This window comes from Rhinoderma darwinii, chromosome 10 (assembly GCF_050947455.1).
Source record: "Rhinoderma darwinii isolate aRhiDar2 chromosome 10, aRhiDar2.hap1, whole genome shotgun sequence".
NCBI classification, from domain to species: domain Eukaryota; kingdom Metazoa; phylum Chordata; class Amphibia; order Anura; family Rhinodermatidae; genus Rhinoderma; species Rhinoderma darwinii.
Genome location: NC_134696.1, coordinates 105,893,180 through 105,908,914, shown reverse-complemented (window position 1 = coordinate 105,908,914; position 15,735 = coordinate 105,893,180). Strand labels below are relative to the sequence as shown.

At 49.5% G+C, this 15,735-nt stretch overlaps 1 protein-coding gene across 2 annotated transcripts in view; it reads right to left on the bottom strand.

The window, feature by feature from the left end:
- Positions 1 to 748: 748 nt before the first annotated feature.
- LOC142662347 (protein-arginine deiminase type-2-like) overlaps positions 749 to 15,735 on the bottom strand; it is a 29,126-nt gene continuing 14,139 nt past the window's right edge. For both annotated transcript variants that reach the window (XM_075840564.1, XM_075840565.1), the window contains exons 3-16: positions 15,590 to 15,662; positions 14,032 to 14,093; positions 11,293 to 11,410; positions 11,096 to 11,221; positions 9,299 to 9,462; positions 8,346 to 8,449; positions 8,153 to 8,264; positions 7,960 to 8,067; positions 5,693 to 5,844; positions 4,932 to 5,076; positions 3,488 to 3,581; positions 3,325 to 3,401; positions 2,693 to 2,818; positions 749 to 2,595 (exon numbers count right to left, since the gene is read on the bottom strand). In XM_075840564.1, coding sequence (XP_075696679.1) covers positions 2,359 to 2,595; positions 2,693 to 2,818; positions 3,325 to 3,401; positions 3,488 to 3,581; positions 4,932 to 5,076; positions 5,693 to 5,844; positions 7,960 to 8,067; positions 8,153 to 8,264; positions 8,346 to 8,449; positions 9,299 to 9,462; positions 11,096 to 11,221; positions 11,293 to 11,410; positions 14,032 to 14,093; positions 15,590 to 15,662 — 1,698 coding nt within the window. In that variant the 3' untranslated portion in view covers positions 749 to 2,358. The remainder of the gene's footprint in view (positions 2,596 to 2,692; positions 2,819 to 3,324; positions 3,402 to 3,487; positions 3,582 to 4,931; positions 5,077 to 5,692; positions 5,845 to 7,959; positions 8,068 to 8,152; positions 8,265 to 8,345; positions 8,450 to 9,298; positions 9,463 to 11,095; positions 11,222 to 11,292; positions 11,411 to 14,031; positions 14,094 to 15,589; positions 15,663 to 15,735) is intronic.

The window sequence follows — 15,735 nt, the reverse complement described above, 5'->3', positions numbered from 1 at the left end:
AAATCCACACACAGCGAAACACTGCGGAATATCTAACCCGATCTACCGTGCGGAAATCCCGCAGCATTTTCGCAAGAGAAATTGGAATTCGGCAGTTTCTGAGGGTTTTTCCGCGGCGAGTGGATGGAATTTGTTCTCCTCTCATCCACTTTGCTGCTCCTGTAAAACACTGCAGATATTCCGCCTCGTTTATGCTTTGTGTGGACGGACCCTCACTCTACCCAGGACAGACGTGTGATGTTCCTGGTCGGTTTTGCTGAATTCTGGACCCATGCGGTGGGGAAGTGAAAGGCCAAAAGCAACTCCCGATCCCCACGTGACCACCCCGGCTAAAACCAGCGTCCGCCGTAAGATACCGCAAAATGATAAATGTCGCATCAGGATATAGGGAAATCAGTATATTCAGAAAATCACACATCCCTGGGATCTTCCCTCAATGTGAGATCAGTGGGGTCCGGCTGCTGGGACCCCAATCACTAGAACAGAGGGGTCACTTGGCGGTTTACCAGCTCAGCTCCGCAGGGTGTGGACAGAGCGTCGCCGTGTCTGGTAAATCTTCGCGGGGACACCCCCTCACCAAATTTTCATCGGCAGGATACCCTAGAGATAGGCCATCAACGTTTTGTAAGTTTAGAAACCCTGGTCATAGAGCATCGGGTCAGAATGATGGGGTTTGTAGTTCCATAATAAATTCTATACTGTTCATCACCGGCCAATAACTTTCCCCCCAATAAAATCAGACAAACGATTCATTCCACAGATTTTATTATCAGTTATTAGTAATCACAGGACGGCGGATTCGTGGTATAGATGAGGGTCATGAGTGGGGTGTGCGGAGATGGTGGAGACGTCTTATTGGTCAGACCGGAGCGCAGAGATAATAAATGCGCCATGAAGTAGACATGTACCTCCCCATGCATCCACGGTCCAGTCTCTGGGGGATTTCTAGTCCCGTCCACTTGGTAGTCTCTTTGCATCGGTTACGCTGGTTTTCATTTCTGTGAGGAGACCCTTAGACCCAGCTCTGTCTATAGGGGTCCATTTATTTTACATGGGATGGTAAACCAGAATGAAAGACCTACTCTCGTAAGTGCCACGTGGCCTCTCAGAATCTGTTGCGATGACCACCCAACCCCCTACTACAGGCAGCCATTACACAAGTGCAACAAGAGCACTGAATCCTTAAAGGACAACTCCAGTCCCTGTGACTATTGGCATTACTGGTGCAGGAATCATTGCGGAGCTACACCGTAACACCATTACATAAAATAGATTATTTTTTTTCCATTCCAGTGTTATCCAAATGTCCTTCCCTCAGGAAGGCGCGCACATTTCATGTTCTCTTCACTGTGGGAGCAGCTTTCTGTGGTGCTCAATATCGCCCCCTACTTATTCATGTATTGTGTTAATCATTGTTATAATACTGCCCCCTATAGGCAAAAATATGTCTCTGTGCCAGGAATTACTAAGCGGGAGGTGACAAGGAGAAGACAGACACATCAGAAATAAGAAACTTTATGGAATAATAAGAGATTAGTATAAATAAAAAAAATCATATTAATCGTCACATCCCATTACAGGCAACGCTGTGAGTCCCAATACCAAAGTTAAAAGACACTTAAAAGAAAATCCAGGGATTATATATATAATATATCTGTATAATCTACTGAAAACCATCTTTAGTGATGGCGGGGATGAACGGTACCCATCACCCTCATCATCCTTGGGGTGGTCGGTATTCATCTCTGTCCTTCGTGTTAGCATGTATGTATGTATGTATGTATGTAAGACTCATGAATTCTGGTTGGAAGGTCATGTGATCTGCACGGTTAACTGGTCTGTAATAACCTATAATACACTGGGCTCCCACAGCTCGCTTATCAGAAGGCACTTGCTGCAGCCGCTCCGAATGATTGCCATCTGATATGACGTCACCCTCCCAGAATACATTGCAGCACAAAATTGGAAATATCCTAAGAAGTTTAGAGGAAAGGATCATTGAGACTGCATATTCCTATACATGAAGCGACTGGGCAGATATAAGAGACCCTCACAGCAGCATAATTATTAAAAATGGCGGCTATCACTGGCATTAGCGATTTCTACATAGGCCTAAGGGGGTGTATATACATGCGCAATAGACTGTTGTCATATACCCGCCCAATGAGGTGCCATTGCCTGAGAAATACTGGCGAGTAACTGTCCATGATCCGGCCAAAGAAACTAAGAACGGAGACCCAAGGACATTGCCACAATATAAAACTAAACCAGCCAATGAAAGGAGTGGAAGAGGCTGCCGGAGACTGGAGCGGAGAAGGCGACTGCCAAGGATGAGAGGGTTCCAGGCCACGTCGGGCACTAAGGCTGCTCCATTTGCCACCACTTGAATGAGAATGGCTTCCGACGCACATTGGTGCCGCAGTGGACCTCGCCCAGTTTCTTGTGGTACGACACGACGTCATCTATGAACGTGCACTTCAGTTCTAACGGCTTAAACAGTTCGACGACATAATCCTCCAGGCTGCAGGTCTCCTTAATTATAGGCCCATAGGGTTTGGGAATTCCCAGGTCTTTCCCCAGAACGATCATATTAACCTGGAGGGAACAAGGATAAAAGGACAAGAGTCACTCAGAACATTCAGAGACTTTACGGGTGGGCATCGTGGACGTCTAGTCTCATCGCGGTACTCACCATGTTGGGGAAGAAAGCCACAGCCTCGTCCTTGTGCAAGCGGAATAAGGCGGGTATATCGATGATGTCCTCCTCTGTCAGACCAAGCTCTTTCTTCAGAATATCCCGGTTCCAGTCGATGCAGTGCTGCAAGAAGAGCAGCAGCATTACCATCATCTTCTTATACTAGCCTATGTCTTACCTACACCAATGTTCTGGAAGGAGGGCACTGAAGGAGGGCACTGAAGGAGGGCACATCTATGTGACGCCACTGCATATAAGGTTTCATCCCATCCTATTTATATGGGCCATATATCTATAGTGTTATTTTTGTGTTACATAACTGCATGAAGCAGATATGGTGGAATATGGGGGCCCCGCCGGTATTTAATGTATCCTGCTATTGTGACGCCTGTACTGCGGGTGGTCCAACATCTGCACCTTGTTACGAGTACAGAACGGAGAAATAAGCCACAGTATTAAAAATAATGTGGCGCTTTGCATTCGTGAACATGGCGCTCGTGTCCGCCGCTATTTTGTGTACAGCCCAATTAGGCTTCTGTAGTGGGATTACGGCTCTGGGGGCAATGTCTCCCAGCATGGACTCAAGGACTTCCTGCGGCATGGACTGAGCTCATACCCTGGCCTCTTACCTGCGCATAAATGTTCTCCTGCACGATGACGTCTGTGGAGAGGATCTTTGTCACAGTCCATCGCTTGGTTTCTAATCCTGCAGGAGAAATGTGGAAATGAAGATGAGTGTTCCTGTAAAAACTACAGTCGCAATGTTCTGCGGGACACTGAAGCTGCTCTCACCCTGGAACATGGTGGCATCTCCGTGCCCTTCCTGTTTTTTCTCTTGAAAGACTCTGAGGCAGGTGGCTGGACTGGCCAGGACCAGGCGGAAACCCTAAAACAAGGAGTCGTCATTGACAGGTTTCATTCCTGATATAGCGTCGCCATATTCTGCGGCGCTGTACACTACAATATTTACAGGAAATACACGTGGATCAGACCCAGCGATCGGTGGATCAGGACACACAATACATGGAATAATACAGAGGATGAAGGGTTGATATCCCAGGAAGATCTGTCCTGCACCCTCTTATGTCCCTGTTTTGGTCAGTGTGAGGAGAGATGGAGGGGGCACCTACCTATAAGCATCAACCCCAAAAAAGTCACCAAACCCTCATCCCCCACATCCTGAAGCTTCTTCTACAGTTCACTACTGTGTCCCAATACAACGAGGCCACGTTCACACGTAGCGTAAACCCTGCAGAACTTCCATCCGAGTCTTCTGTGCAGCATTTACAGCAGCAGCAAAGTGAATGCTACTTCAACAAATCTCAAATCATTCACACCCTGCGGAAAAAACCTGCACAAAAAGACAGGCAAGGAAACGGACGTTGTAGGGATTTTCAATCCACAACTTGTCATAGTTTATATTGCGAAAATGCTGTGGAATTTTGGTGCAGAAAATCCGGACGCAGCGTTTACGCGGGATCTCACCTTTAGGGCTACACGCGCACATTGCGAAAAATCTGCAGATAAAATCAGCAATGTTATCTGCGAATTTTACCATTTGATCCAGAAACAGCTGTGGCTTTTACGCTGCGGATTTTGCTGCGTTTTCTTTATAAACTTGTCAGGTACAATTCTGAGAAGGAAACGCAAGATGAACGGACACGTTGCGGATTTAAAAAAACAAAGCACCTCACCGCAGGTCACTTCCCGTGCAGAGAAATCCTGCAACATGTAGATGAGATTATTTGAAATATGAATTTACTTTGCTGGCGCTGTACACAGGAAAGTCTCAATGTTATACGCATCGCGTGCATGTGGATGGTGAAGACTGCTCGAGATCGCCAGCAGGTGGCAGCAGCAGCGCATTACTAAAAGTCAGTCCCTGTATCGCGTGTCCGGGATTACTCAGGATCGGCGTTACGGGATAAAAGCCGCCACAAATAAAATAATCTCAGAGATTACAGGGATCTTCTTAATTACAGTAAACCTACCATGTGCTGACAACAATCTACTCCATGTATGTGGCCCCTGACCGCAGATCTGGGGGCCCAACACTCCAGTCATTGCTTTAGTTACATGGAGAGCGCTGAGAACATATATATATATATATATATATATTATAGATCCCTGGATGGATTCGGCTCCATGTGCCCAGATCTACAAATGAGTGACCCGACTTCTGCAGACAATGGATGACCTGTACCCCATGTAGTATAAGATAAGCCGCAGACTGTACCTTCTGATCCGGCGCTGGCACAAAGGTCATGAATTCATCCACGTGACCCACCAGCAGCCAATCGGTGAACAGCTCAATGGGCGACTGAACCCTTTGGGCATACAGAAAATCCCGCACGACTTTGGTCATTCTTCTACCAGATGAGCTGTAAAGAGAGGACAGGCAGGACGGTGAACCAACGGCAACAGGTGCCCGCTCTAATGGGCGTTACTACATATATAACATATTACACAGTGCTGTGCAGTCAGCGGCAATAGAAAACGGGAGGTGAGCGGGCAGCAGAGCTTACAATCTAACCGAGATATAAGGAAGTCGTGCAGTTTGTCTCCCGAGTCCTGAACAAACCCCTTAATGAGACCTGAACCCACAGATCTATAAAAATAAGACACTCCAGACTACAGCGGAGATCAGGTAATGCTGGTGTCATCTCCAATGTGGTGCGAGGGATCACATGAGCTGCGTGCGTGCCCCGGCACCCCTGGCAGAGGGTATTCTTGAGTTACAAAGGTGAGCGCAGCGAGGTGCCCACACACACAACTCTGCCAGCTCAGCAACGCAGCGCAAAGGTGTTTACTGCCACTTATGTGACAGCTGAGAACGTATAATTATAGGAGAGGTTCGGAGAGGACACGGCGGTCACCCCCCCCCCCCCCCCCAGGAGGCCCGCACACCGGCACGCAGTCATATCACACAGCAGAGAACCCGCCTGATGCCCCGGACACAAAACCTCCAGCGCTGCACCGCGTGCCCGCCATACTTACGTGGGGAAGCTGCTCCCAATCAGAATCCGGCCCAGTGGGTACTTCTTGCCTGCAGCGGTCACCGGAGGGCTCACTTCCAGGTTTCCAAAGGAGTCCAGGCTTGTGACTTCCGAGGAGGCGGCAACTCTGGTTACATAGCCAAAATCTGGTCCCTGGAAACGCAGAGAGAAGATCATCCACATAAACAGCAGAGCAGACCTCCACCTCTGAACAGTTTACATCATTCCACGGGTTAAATCTACATAGAATGCAGAGTATCTGCGTAAATTATGCCATGCGTTATACTCCAGTTACATCCAGAGCTGCATTCACAAATCAGAGTCAACTGCATTGTGGGTGCTTCACATTGAGCGAGTGGGTCACACGTCTAACAGTGTGGGGGGGGGGGGGGGGGGCTAAACCACTAAATTTCCATGGACAACCAGCAGACGTGGACATCATTTATGGGACTACTCCCAGCAGATGATTCCCCGCCCAACTGACTAACAAGGGTCTCCGTCCAGCACCTCAGGAGCAGCGAAGTATATGGGGGACTCCGGCTCTCTGCAGAAATGCTGCGCACACACACGGAGCTGCAACCAGTAAGACGAGAACCATCCTGAGGAGAACTCAATACCGATCCATCACGCTCAATATGGCAGCTGCTAAGCGCAAAGTTCTGCTGCGGGGGTGGGGTGATGAGCGTCGTCTCCTGGCCCCGGACCCAGGATTGTGAACCTAGCCGACTTTCCATTAAACTGTACAACAACCTGTAAAATGCCCGGGACGTGCGCCCAGAAAACTCCCAGCTATGAGAGCCGGCACATCATGCCCTGGTGACACGCACGACACAGACATTGATGGCTCAATATACCGGAGCGAGAAAATCCAATGCAAAGGAGACGATCTGCAAAATATAGAGCTTAGCAAATAACATGCAGGCCCCCCCCCCCCCCCCCGGTCCTGTACTGACCAATCACATGGCTCCTACCAAGCACCAATGGGCTGCTAACCATAGCTGGTGCAGGGATGTCTGTTAAGGGTTAATTATCCTCATCTTTGTCCCGTTTTCTTTAGCACGTTATCAGTTACATATTATAGCGCCGCACCTTTTTATAGCGCTGATCTGTCTATTTAGGACAATAAAGCATTGCTAATGGATAGGCGACATTCTCAGCGATGTCACCGCTGCTCTCTAGTGAATGGATAGGCTGCATCCTCAGTGAGGTCACCGCTGCTCTCTAGTGAATGGATAGGCTGCATTCTCAGTGAGGTCACCGCTGCTCTCTAGTGAAAGGATAGGCTGTATTCTCAGTGATGTCACCGCTGCTCTCTAGTGAATGGATAGGCTGCATTCTCAGTGATGTCACCGCTGCTCTCTAGTGAATGGATAGGCTGTAACCTCAGTGATGTCACCGCTGCTCTCTAGTGAATGGATAGGCTGTATTCTCAGTGATGTCACCGCTGCTCTCTAGTGAATGGATAGGCTGTATTCTCAGTGATGTCACCGCTGCTCTCTAGTGAATGGATAGGCTGCATCCTCAGTGAAGTCACCGCTGCCCTCTAGTGAATGGATAGGCTGCATTCTCAGTGATGTCACTGCTGCTCTCTAGTGAATGGATAGGCTGTAACCTCAGTGATGTCACCGCTGCTCTCTAGTGAATGGATAGGCTGCATTCTTAGTGATGTCATCGCTGCTCTCTAGTGAATGGATAGGCTGCATCCTCAGTGAAGTCACCGCTGCTCTCTAGTGAATGGATGGGCTGCATTCTCAGTGATGTCACCGCTGCTCTCTAGTGAATGGATAGGCTGTAACCTCAGTGATGTCACCGCTGCTCTCTAGTGAATGGATAGGCTGCATCCTCAGTGATGTCACCGCTTCTGCTCTAGTGAATGGATAGGCTGCATTCTCAGTGATGTCACCGCTGCTCTCTAGTGAATGGATAGGCTGTAACCTCAGTGATGTCACCGCTGCTCTCTAGTGAATGGATAAGCTGCATTCTCAGTGATGTCACCGCTGCTCTCTAGTGAAAGGATAGGCTGCATTCTCAGTGATGTCACCGCTGCTCTCTAGTGAATGGATAGGCTGCATCCTCAGTTATGTCACCGCTGCTCTCTAGTGAACGGATAGGCGGCATTCTCAGTGAAGTCACTGCTGCTCTTTAGTGAATGGATAGGCGGCATTCTCAGTGAGGTCACCGCTGCTCTCTAGTGAACGGATAGGCGGCATTCTCAGTGATGTCACCGCTGCTCTCTAGTGAATGACTGAACAGTCACAATGAACTCACCAGCAGTTCCCGAATAGGAAAATCCTTCAGTTCTCCATCTCTGGGAGAATCCAGCACGACCGGGAAGCTTTTATGTGGCGCATGAATGTATCCGAATTCCATCTCGTCCTGCGGTGAAACACATTATTACCATCATGTCCTGACCCCGGACGAGGCTCCTGTATTGTAGGGATCATAACACAGAGCGACGCACCTGCATCCAGCGATCCCCTCGGTTCACGTATTCAAAGCAGATCCGGATCTTGTAATTGGCTTCACTCACCAGGTTCTTGATCTCCTTCAGGAAGAGGTAATTATCCTTCACACTGCGGGAGGAAGACACAATATTAGGGGTTATGGTCCTGGAGCCCAAAAACTAAATCTCAATAAAACGCGTCGCCTGTTACCTGCAGACATAAACCTCCACCGGCTCCAGCGTGTTGGGTGTAATGATCAGGGGGGCGATCCGGAACGTCACCACATCTGTGAATATGGGGGTCTCCGGAATTCCCTGCAGGACAGAGCGGAATAACACATGGATATCGCAACGATTCTCTATATTATTTCATATTGTCCAAGCTCAGATTCTGACTATTCATCAATCTGGTGGAGAACAAACAACTGTTCATCCTGAGCCTCCTGTTTCATGAATAGATGCCGTTCCTGTATAAAACGGACACACGCAAAGCAGTAGACACGAGAAATACGGGGTTAAATGTAGCCGCATTACAAAGATATGCCATTCAGGGTCTGAGGAAAGTTGGGTGATGCTTTTTGGATATAGCCAACACTAAGTTATTGAAGGCTCTGCCCCTCACCCTCCTTGTCCGAAACGTGTCCTTGTTTACGCTCACTGATAGAAGCAGAGATCCTGGCAGTTGCTCGCATTGACGCTGATGAGGTTGTTAGCACCGGTCGAGACAGGAGCGAAACGCAAGCCAAGGACAGCGACACTAAAGCGAAAATCAGATCCGGTTACTGGACACAAACTGCCGTCAGACTGCTATATACAGAGGTCAGACTGAGGGGAGTGAAAAGAGAGGGCGAAGACCCCTCCACGGCGGTCAAGACACGGCGCACACCCCTCCACGGCGGTCAAAACACGGCGCACACCCCTCCACGGCGGTCAAAACACGGCGCACACCCCTCCACGGCGCTGACTGGCTAGTAACGCATCTCTGAACCACTAGGCATGTTTGCTGTTCAGAAAAGCTGGGTCATCGCCCCGTGAAGGCTGGAATGGCGGCCATATTGGTTATTACCCAGCGGCATCTTGATAGACAAGGACAACTTCATGATTTTTTTCTTTTTAGAGGGAAGTTTGTGAAAAAAATAATAAAAGCTCTGCTGTCTGCGTTACCTCCACCTGAGTCTCCAGCAGACTGGCCTTGACCGTCACCAGCCCGTTAAATCCCTCATCCGGGAAGCGCAGTCCTTCCACGTAGAACTCCAGCTCGCCGGTCCCCGTGTACCGCGCCTTGTAGAAGAGCTTCTCTCTGCCCACCACGTGGGTGTACACTTTATCTGCCGGGAGAAAGCCCAAGAGAGGTCACATGACGGGCGGACAGGGCGACTGAGCAGAGAAAACGCGCGCGCCTTACAAGAACACGAGCAGCTCGAGGGTCTTTTTATGCTGCAGTCCACAGCAGCGCAGATCTCCATCCTGTCCTGATCTTTTGTTACATTGTATCAGTGCAGGCAAAATGTATCAGGGCGTTTACCTCACACAGGATGGTCTGGACTGGATACAATGTAACGAACCCTCAGCTGTTAAGTATTAGGTCAGCCCAGGTTTTCATTATACGATGATTAAAGCGTTTTCCAGTTTCAGCAAATAAAGATTTGTGTAAAGTTCTAGAACTTTCCAATATACAGTGTATTAATTCTTCACATTTTCAAGATCTCGGCTTGCTGTCATTCAATAAAAACCTTCATAGTTTACTTCCAGCGGATAACAATCTGTGCTGGTCATGTGATGAGAATACAGGTGCAGGACTCGTTACAGTGTGTCATGTAACGTGTGCTGCACCTGTGTCCATCACATGACCAGGACTGATTTATTTTTTTATCCTCCTGGTCACAGACAACGAAGGTTCCTATTGAATGACAGCAAGCAGAGATCTTAGAAAAAGTGAGGAATTCATACAGAAAGTGGATTGGAAAGTTGTAGAACTTTATAGGAAGATTAAACTTTATTTGCTGAAACCTGATGATTCCTTTAAGCTTCGTTCACACAAACAGATGACCCTTTACCAGGTGGCAGCGGTCAGAGGCGCAGAATCGCCGCGTCCTGATTATCGGAGTCTCTCATCACTAACACAATGTGCTAATAGTTCATTACTTCAGCTTTTGTGACAAGTGTGAGGGCACGAATATCCATTCCTGGTCCCGCGGCGCGGCTCTCCGCCAGGCAGCGCTTCTTGTACAGGGATCGGATGTCCTGCGCAGCACTAATGAATGTTCCACAGCCTCTCAGGACGGATCAGGGCTAAGAGCTCGGGATTTCTGTAGATCCCACGTCAGGAGGATGAAAGATTTGTCATTGTCAATTGGGCTCTTAGAGTCCGGGCAGCGGGGGACTCATAACCAGCCGGCCACGAGACTTCACCTGCCTTATATACGGAGGCCACTTCACAGCAATATTTACCAGCGTATATCACCATATAATACTTTACTAGTCTTCTTATATCACGCCTTATACTCCAATCACATCCAGAGCTGCAAATCACATTTCTACTGTTACATTATGCCTTATACTCCAATCACATACAGAGCTGCATTCACAATTCAGCTGGATGGGCTCACGTTTGTTCCATCAGCAATGTGCCGGGGGACACCCCGAGATGCACTGGTGTAATCACTACACCTCCCACAATTCAGCACAGCAAAGCACGTACTGTACAGAGATGAACCCAACAAGGGGGAAGAGAGATTGCTGTAGGGCTGCGGGACTTCACATCATACAGAATTGTGGATGCAGCTCTGCTGGAGGATAAGAAAAGATATCTTACACTCCAGTTACATCCAGAGCTGCCTCCACAATTCTACTGGAATTTAATCCGCACAAGAGAAGTAAAGCAAAGTGATTGTACAGACCTCAAGATTGAAGCGTAGAGCCCCTAGGATGGCGCCACCGGGTGGGCGGTGGAGAACTTACTGTGCTGATGGAACACTCCCAGGTTTGGGGCATCAGTAGCGGAGATGTAGAGCAGCAGGTGGTATCCCGTGGGCAGTTTTTCGGGCCCCTGGATTCGGAGCAGCATCCTTGACATGTCCAGGAGATCTGTGGAGGGACAGAGGAGCCGGTCATTGCTGCGTCCCGGGACCCTGACCGGCCCACGATCAATCACTCACCCGCCTTGGACAGCACAATGTTATCTCCTCCATCCACCGTGCGGGAGAACATACTGTCCTTGTCACAGTTCACCAGCAGGATGGCACCCTGACCCTCCGGACCCCAGGTCCACGTAGCCTAGATGACATCACAGCATAGAATGATATATAGAACATGCACGACGCGATATACCGTGTCCTGCCTGTATACTAGACGAGCACCCCCCTATATACCGTGTCCTGCCTGTAGCCTAGACAAGCGTCCCTATATACCGTGTCCTGACTGTATACTAGACGAGCGTCCCTATATACCGTGTCCTGCCTGTATACTAGACGAGCGTCCCTATATACAGTGTCCTGCCTGTACACTAGACGAGCGTCCCTATATACCGTGTCCTGCCTGTACACTAGACGAGCGTCCCTATATACCGTGTCCTGCCTGTATACTAGACGAGCGTCCCTATATACCGTGTCCTGCCTGTATACTAGACGAGCGTCCCTATATACCGTGTCCTGCCTGTATACTAGACGAGCGTCCCTATATACCGTGTCCTGCCTGTATACTAGACGAGCGTCCCTATATACCGTGTCCTGCCTGTACACTAGACGAGCGTCCCTATATACCGTGTCCTGCCTGTACACTAGACGAGCGTCCCTATATACCGTGTCCTGCCTGTACACTAGACGAGCGTCCCTATATACCGTGTCCTGCCTGTATACTAGACGAGCGTCCCTATATAACGTGTCCTGCCTGTATACTAGACGAGCGTCCCTATATACCGTGTCCTGCCTGTACACTAGACGAGCGTCCCTATATACCGTGTCCTGCCTGTAGACTAGACGAGCGTCCCTATATACCGTGTCCTGCCTGTAGACTAGACGAGCGTACCTATATACCGTGTCCTGCCTGTATACTAGACGAGCGTACCTATATACCGTGTCCTGCCTGTATACTAGACGAGCGCCCCTATACACCGTGTCCTGCCTGTATACTAGACGAGCGTCCCTATATACCGTGTCCTGCCTGTATACTAGACGAGCGTCCCTATATACCGTGTCCTGCCTGTATACTAGACGAGCGTCCCTATATACCGTGTCCTGCCTGTACACTAGACGAGCGTCCCTATATACCGTGTCCTGCCTGTACACTAGACGAGCGTCCCTATATACCGTGTCCTGCCTGTATACTAGACGAGCGCCCCTATATACCGTGTCCTGCCTGTATACTAGACGAGCGTCCCTATATACCGTGTCCTGCCTGTATACTAGACGAGCGTCCCTATATACCGTGTCCTGCCTGTACACTAGACGAGCGTCCCTATATACCGTGTCCTGCCTGTACACTAGACGAGCGTCCCTATATACCGTGTCCTGCCTGTACACTAGACGAGCGTCCCTATATACCGTGTCCTGCCTGTATACTAGACGAGCGTCCCTATATAACGTGTCCTGCCTGTATACTAGACGAGCGTCCCTATATACCGTGTCCTGCCTGTACACTAGACGAGCGTCCCTATATACCGTGTCCTGCCTGTACACTAGACGAGCGTCCCTATATACCGTGTCCTGCCTGTACACTAGACGTGCGTCCCTATATACCGTGTCCTGCCTGTAGACTAGACGAGCGTCCCTATATACCGTGTCCTGCCTGTAGACTAGACGAGCGTCCCTATATACCCTGTCCTGCCTGTATACTAGACGAGCATCCCTATATACCGTGTCCTGCCTGTACACTAGACGAGCGTCCCTATATACCGTGTCCTGCCTGTACACTAGACTAGCGTCCCTATATACCGTGTCCTGCCTGTATACTAGACGAGCGTCCCTATATACACCGTGTCCTGCCTGTATACTAGACGAGCGTCCCTATATACCGTGTCCTGCCTCTATACTAGACGAGCATCCCTATATACCGTGTCCTGCCTGTATACTAGACGAGCGTCCCTATATACCGTGTCCTGCCTGTATACTAGACGAGCGTCCCTATATACCGTGTCCTGCCTATATTCTAGACGAGCATCCCTATATACCGTGTCCTGCCTGTATACTAGACGAGCGTCCCTATATACCGTGTCCTGCCTGTATACTAGACGAGCGTCCCTATATACCGTGTCCTGCCTGTATACTAGACGAGCGTCCCTATATACCGTGTAGTGTCTGTATACTAGACGAGCATCCCTATATACCGTGTCCTGCCTGTAGACTAGCGCCCCTATATACCTTGTCCTGCCTGTAGACTAGACGAGCGCCCCTATATACCGTGTCCTGCCTGTATACTAGACGAGCGTCCCTATATACCGTGTCCTGCCTGTAGACTAGACGAGCGCCCCTATATACCGTGTCCTGCCTGTATACTAGACGAGCATCCCTATATACCGAGTTAGGAGTCGAAGAACTTCCAAAAATGTGAAGGGTCAGCAGGGCAGGACATGGCATCTCCACAATCTCCTGTGAACCAGAGGGGGGACCGACACCTGCTGAATACCCTCACCGTGCCAGTCACTGGGCCCAGACTGCCACAAACTACCAACTCTGTGCTGATTGGCTGAGGGCCCACAGAGGGGAGGAGCTTGTGTCACAAGCTATAGGCTCCGCATTGCGCCCCCTAGTGCAGTGTAGCAGATCCTCTCCTGGTGACCGTTCCCAAATCTCAAAAGAAATTCTGTTTTTATTAAGAAACTTGTTAGAAAATATCCCAAGACGACGGTACGAGGCGATAAGTCATCATCCCCCCCGTGCGGCCCATATGGCGCCATTTACCTTACGCGGGTTGTTCTTCTCTACAGTTCCGTCCCGATCCGCGTCGACATCCAGGGACATCTCTGACAAAAGAACGAACAGAGGTTATAGGGAAGGAGGGGAGCGGCGGAAGAATCCATATTACATTACAGCGGGGCCGCCACAGTGTAGCGAAATCCTGGAATCTGGCGTTTCATAGTCCGATAATCCGACACAATTTGGAAATCCCTAAAACGATGACATTTTGTGCTAATATTTTATTCTGAATCTTCTATACGATTTTTGGACTTTTCCGTGACTGTTCAATGATCCGGAACGTCTGATAATCCAGAACCGGTCACGTCACGTATACCGAATTAAAGGAACGTTCCTGTATATTTAGGATTCAGTCTCTTGGTCCTGTGAATCCCCCAGACAATAGACGGGGCCGCATGATCCGCAGAATGTGCAACCTGAACCCAAACGCCGTACGGCAAAAAAACCGTGCCCTGATGTAACGCGCGCCCGTCTCGTCTTTCTTAGGAGGATTTTAAGAGGACACATAACCGGTGTCAGATTCCTCATCAACCCTCCCCCCTCCCCCAGGACATCTATTCTCAGGTAACAGCAGGGGGCAGGATTGCTCGTCCTGATCAAAATAGGGTCAACATGGCAGCTCCGTAGGATGGCCGAACAATGGGGTCATGGAGTATTAGAAGTATACATTGACCCGCCATGGATACGACATTCAACGCACGGACACCAGAAATGGCGCACACTCCTGTATATAGCTATCTGCTGCCGTAGAAGAGACGCAGTACAACGAAGCCGGAGGATTTCCTAAATATTACGGACCGTCCCATAAACCTTTTGAGTAATTGCGACATTAAAATGCGCGTCCTGTACGTTAAGGAGTCGGATTAGACATTACGCCTGGTGGGAAGGTTACGTGGATCTATATATATTCACGTGTGACTCGCCGCGCTGGGGGGGGGGGGGGGTCAGCTGTCGTATACATTCTGGTGATGTAAGAGAATTCCCTCCTTGTACTGGGATATTCCTGGGTCCTACGTGACAGGGTAATAAATCCACTGATATATAGTTCACTGGAAGCCGCCGCGATCAGGACATTCGCAGCGCAGGTTTCCTCTGACCGCGCTCTAGAAGGACCATCCTCAGCGGCTTTAAAATATCGATGACCGGGAAGTTCACCGCGTCCAAGTTTCCCACCTCTGCAATGATCTGGCAACTAAGTATTAAAGTGGAACTCCGGAGAGAAGATGGAAATTCAGCACCCTCCCCCACCCAGCAGGTCTAATTAACCCTGTGGAGCCAATCCGAAGCCTGCACAGTAAACATTGAAGATCACATGACCCAGCGGACTACCAGGCGGGTCGTGAACATGGAGTCCAGGAGTCACAGGCAATTAAAGGGGCAAAGATATCTAAAAACCGTGAACTAAGTAAGATTCTGGGCAGTGGCTACATTTTCACTTTTTTGGCAGGAGTTCCCCTTTAATTGTATCACAGCCATTGATTGGGACTGGGGGGGCTGCGCCGTCAAGGGCTGAATGTCAGTTTTTAAAGAGATCCAGACGTACCGATCCCAGTCAGGTAGATTCCAGCTTTGTCCACAGGCGCGTCCGACCCCTTCCCATAGTAAGCGAACGTGATCTAAAAAGGAAACAGTGACAAGCGAAATTAAGGAGTTAAAACACAGACGATCGGGATTGATCGGACGTGGTTA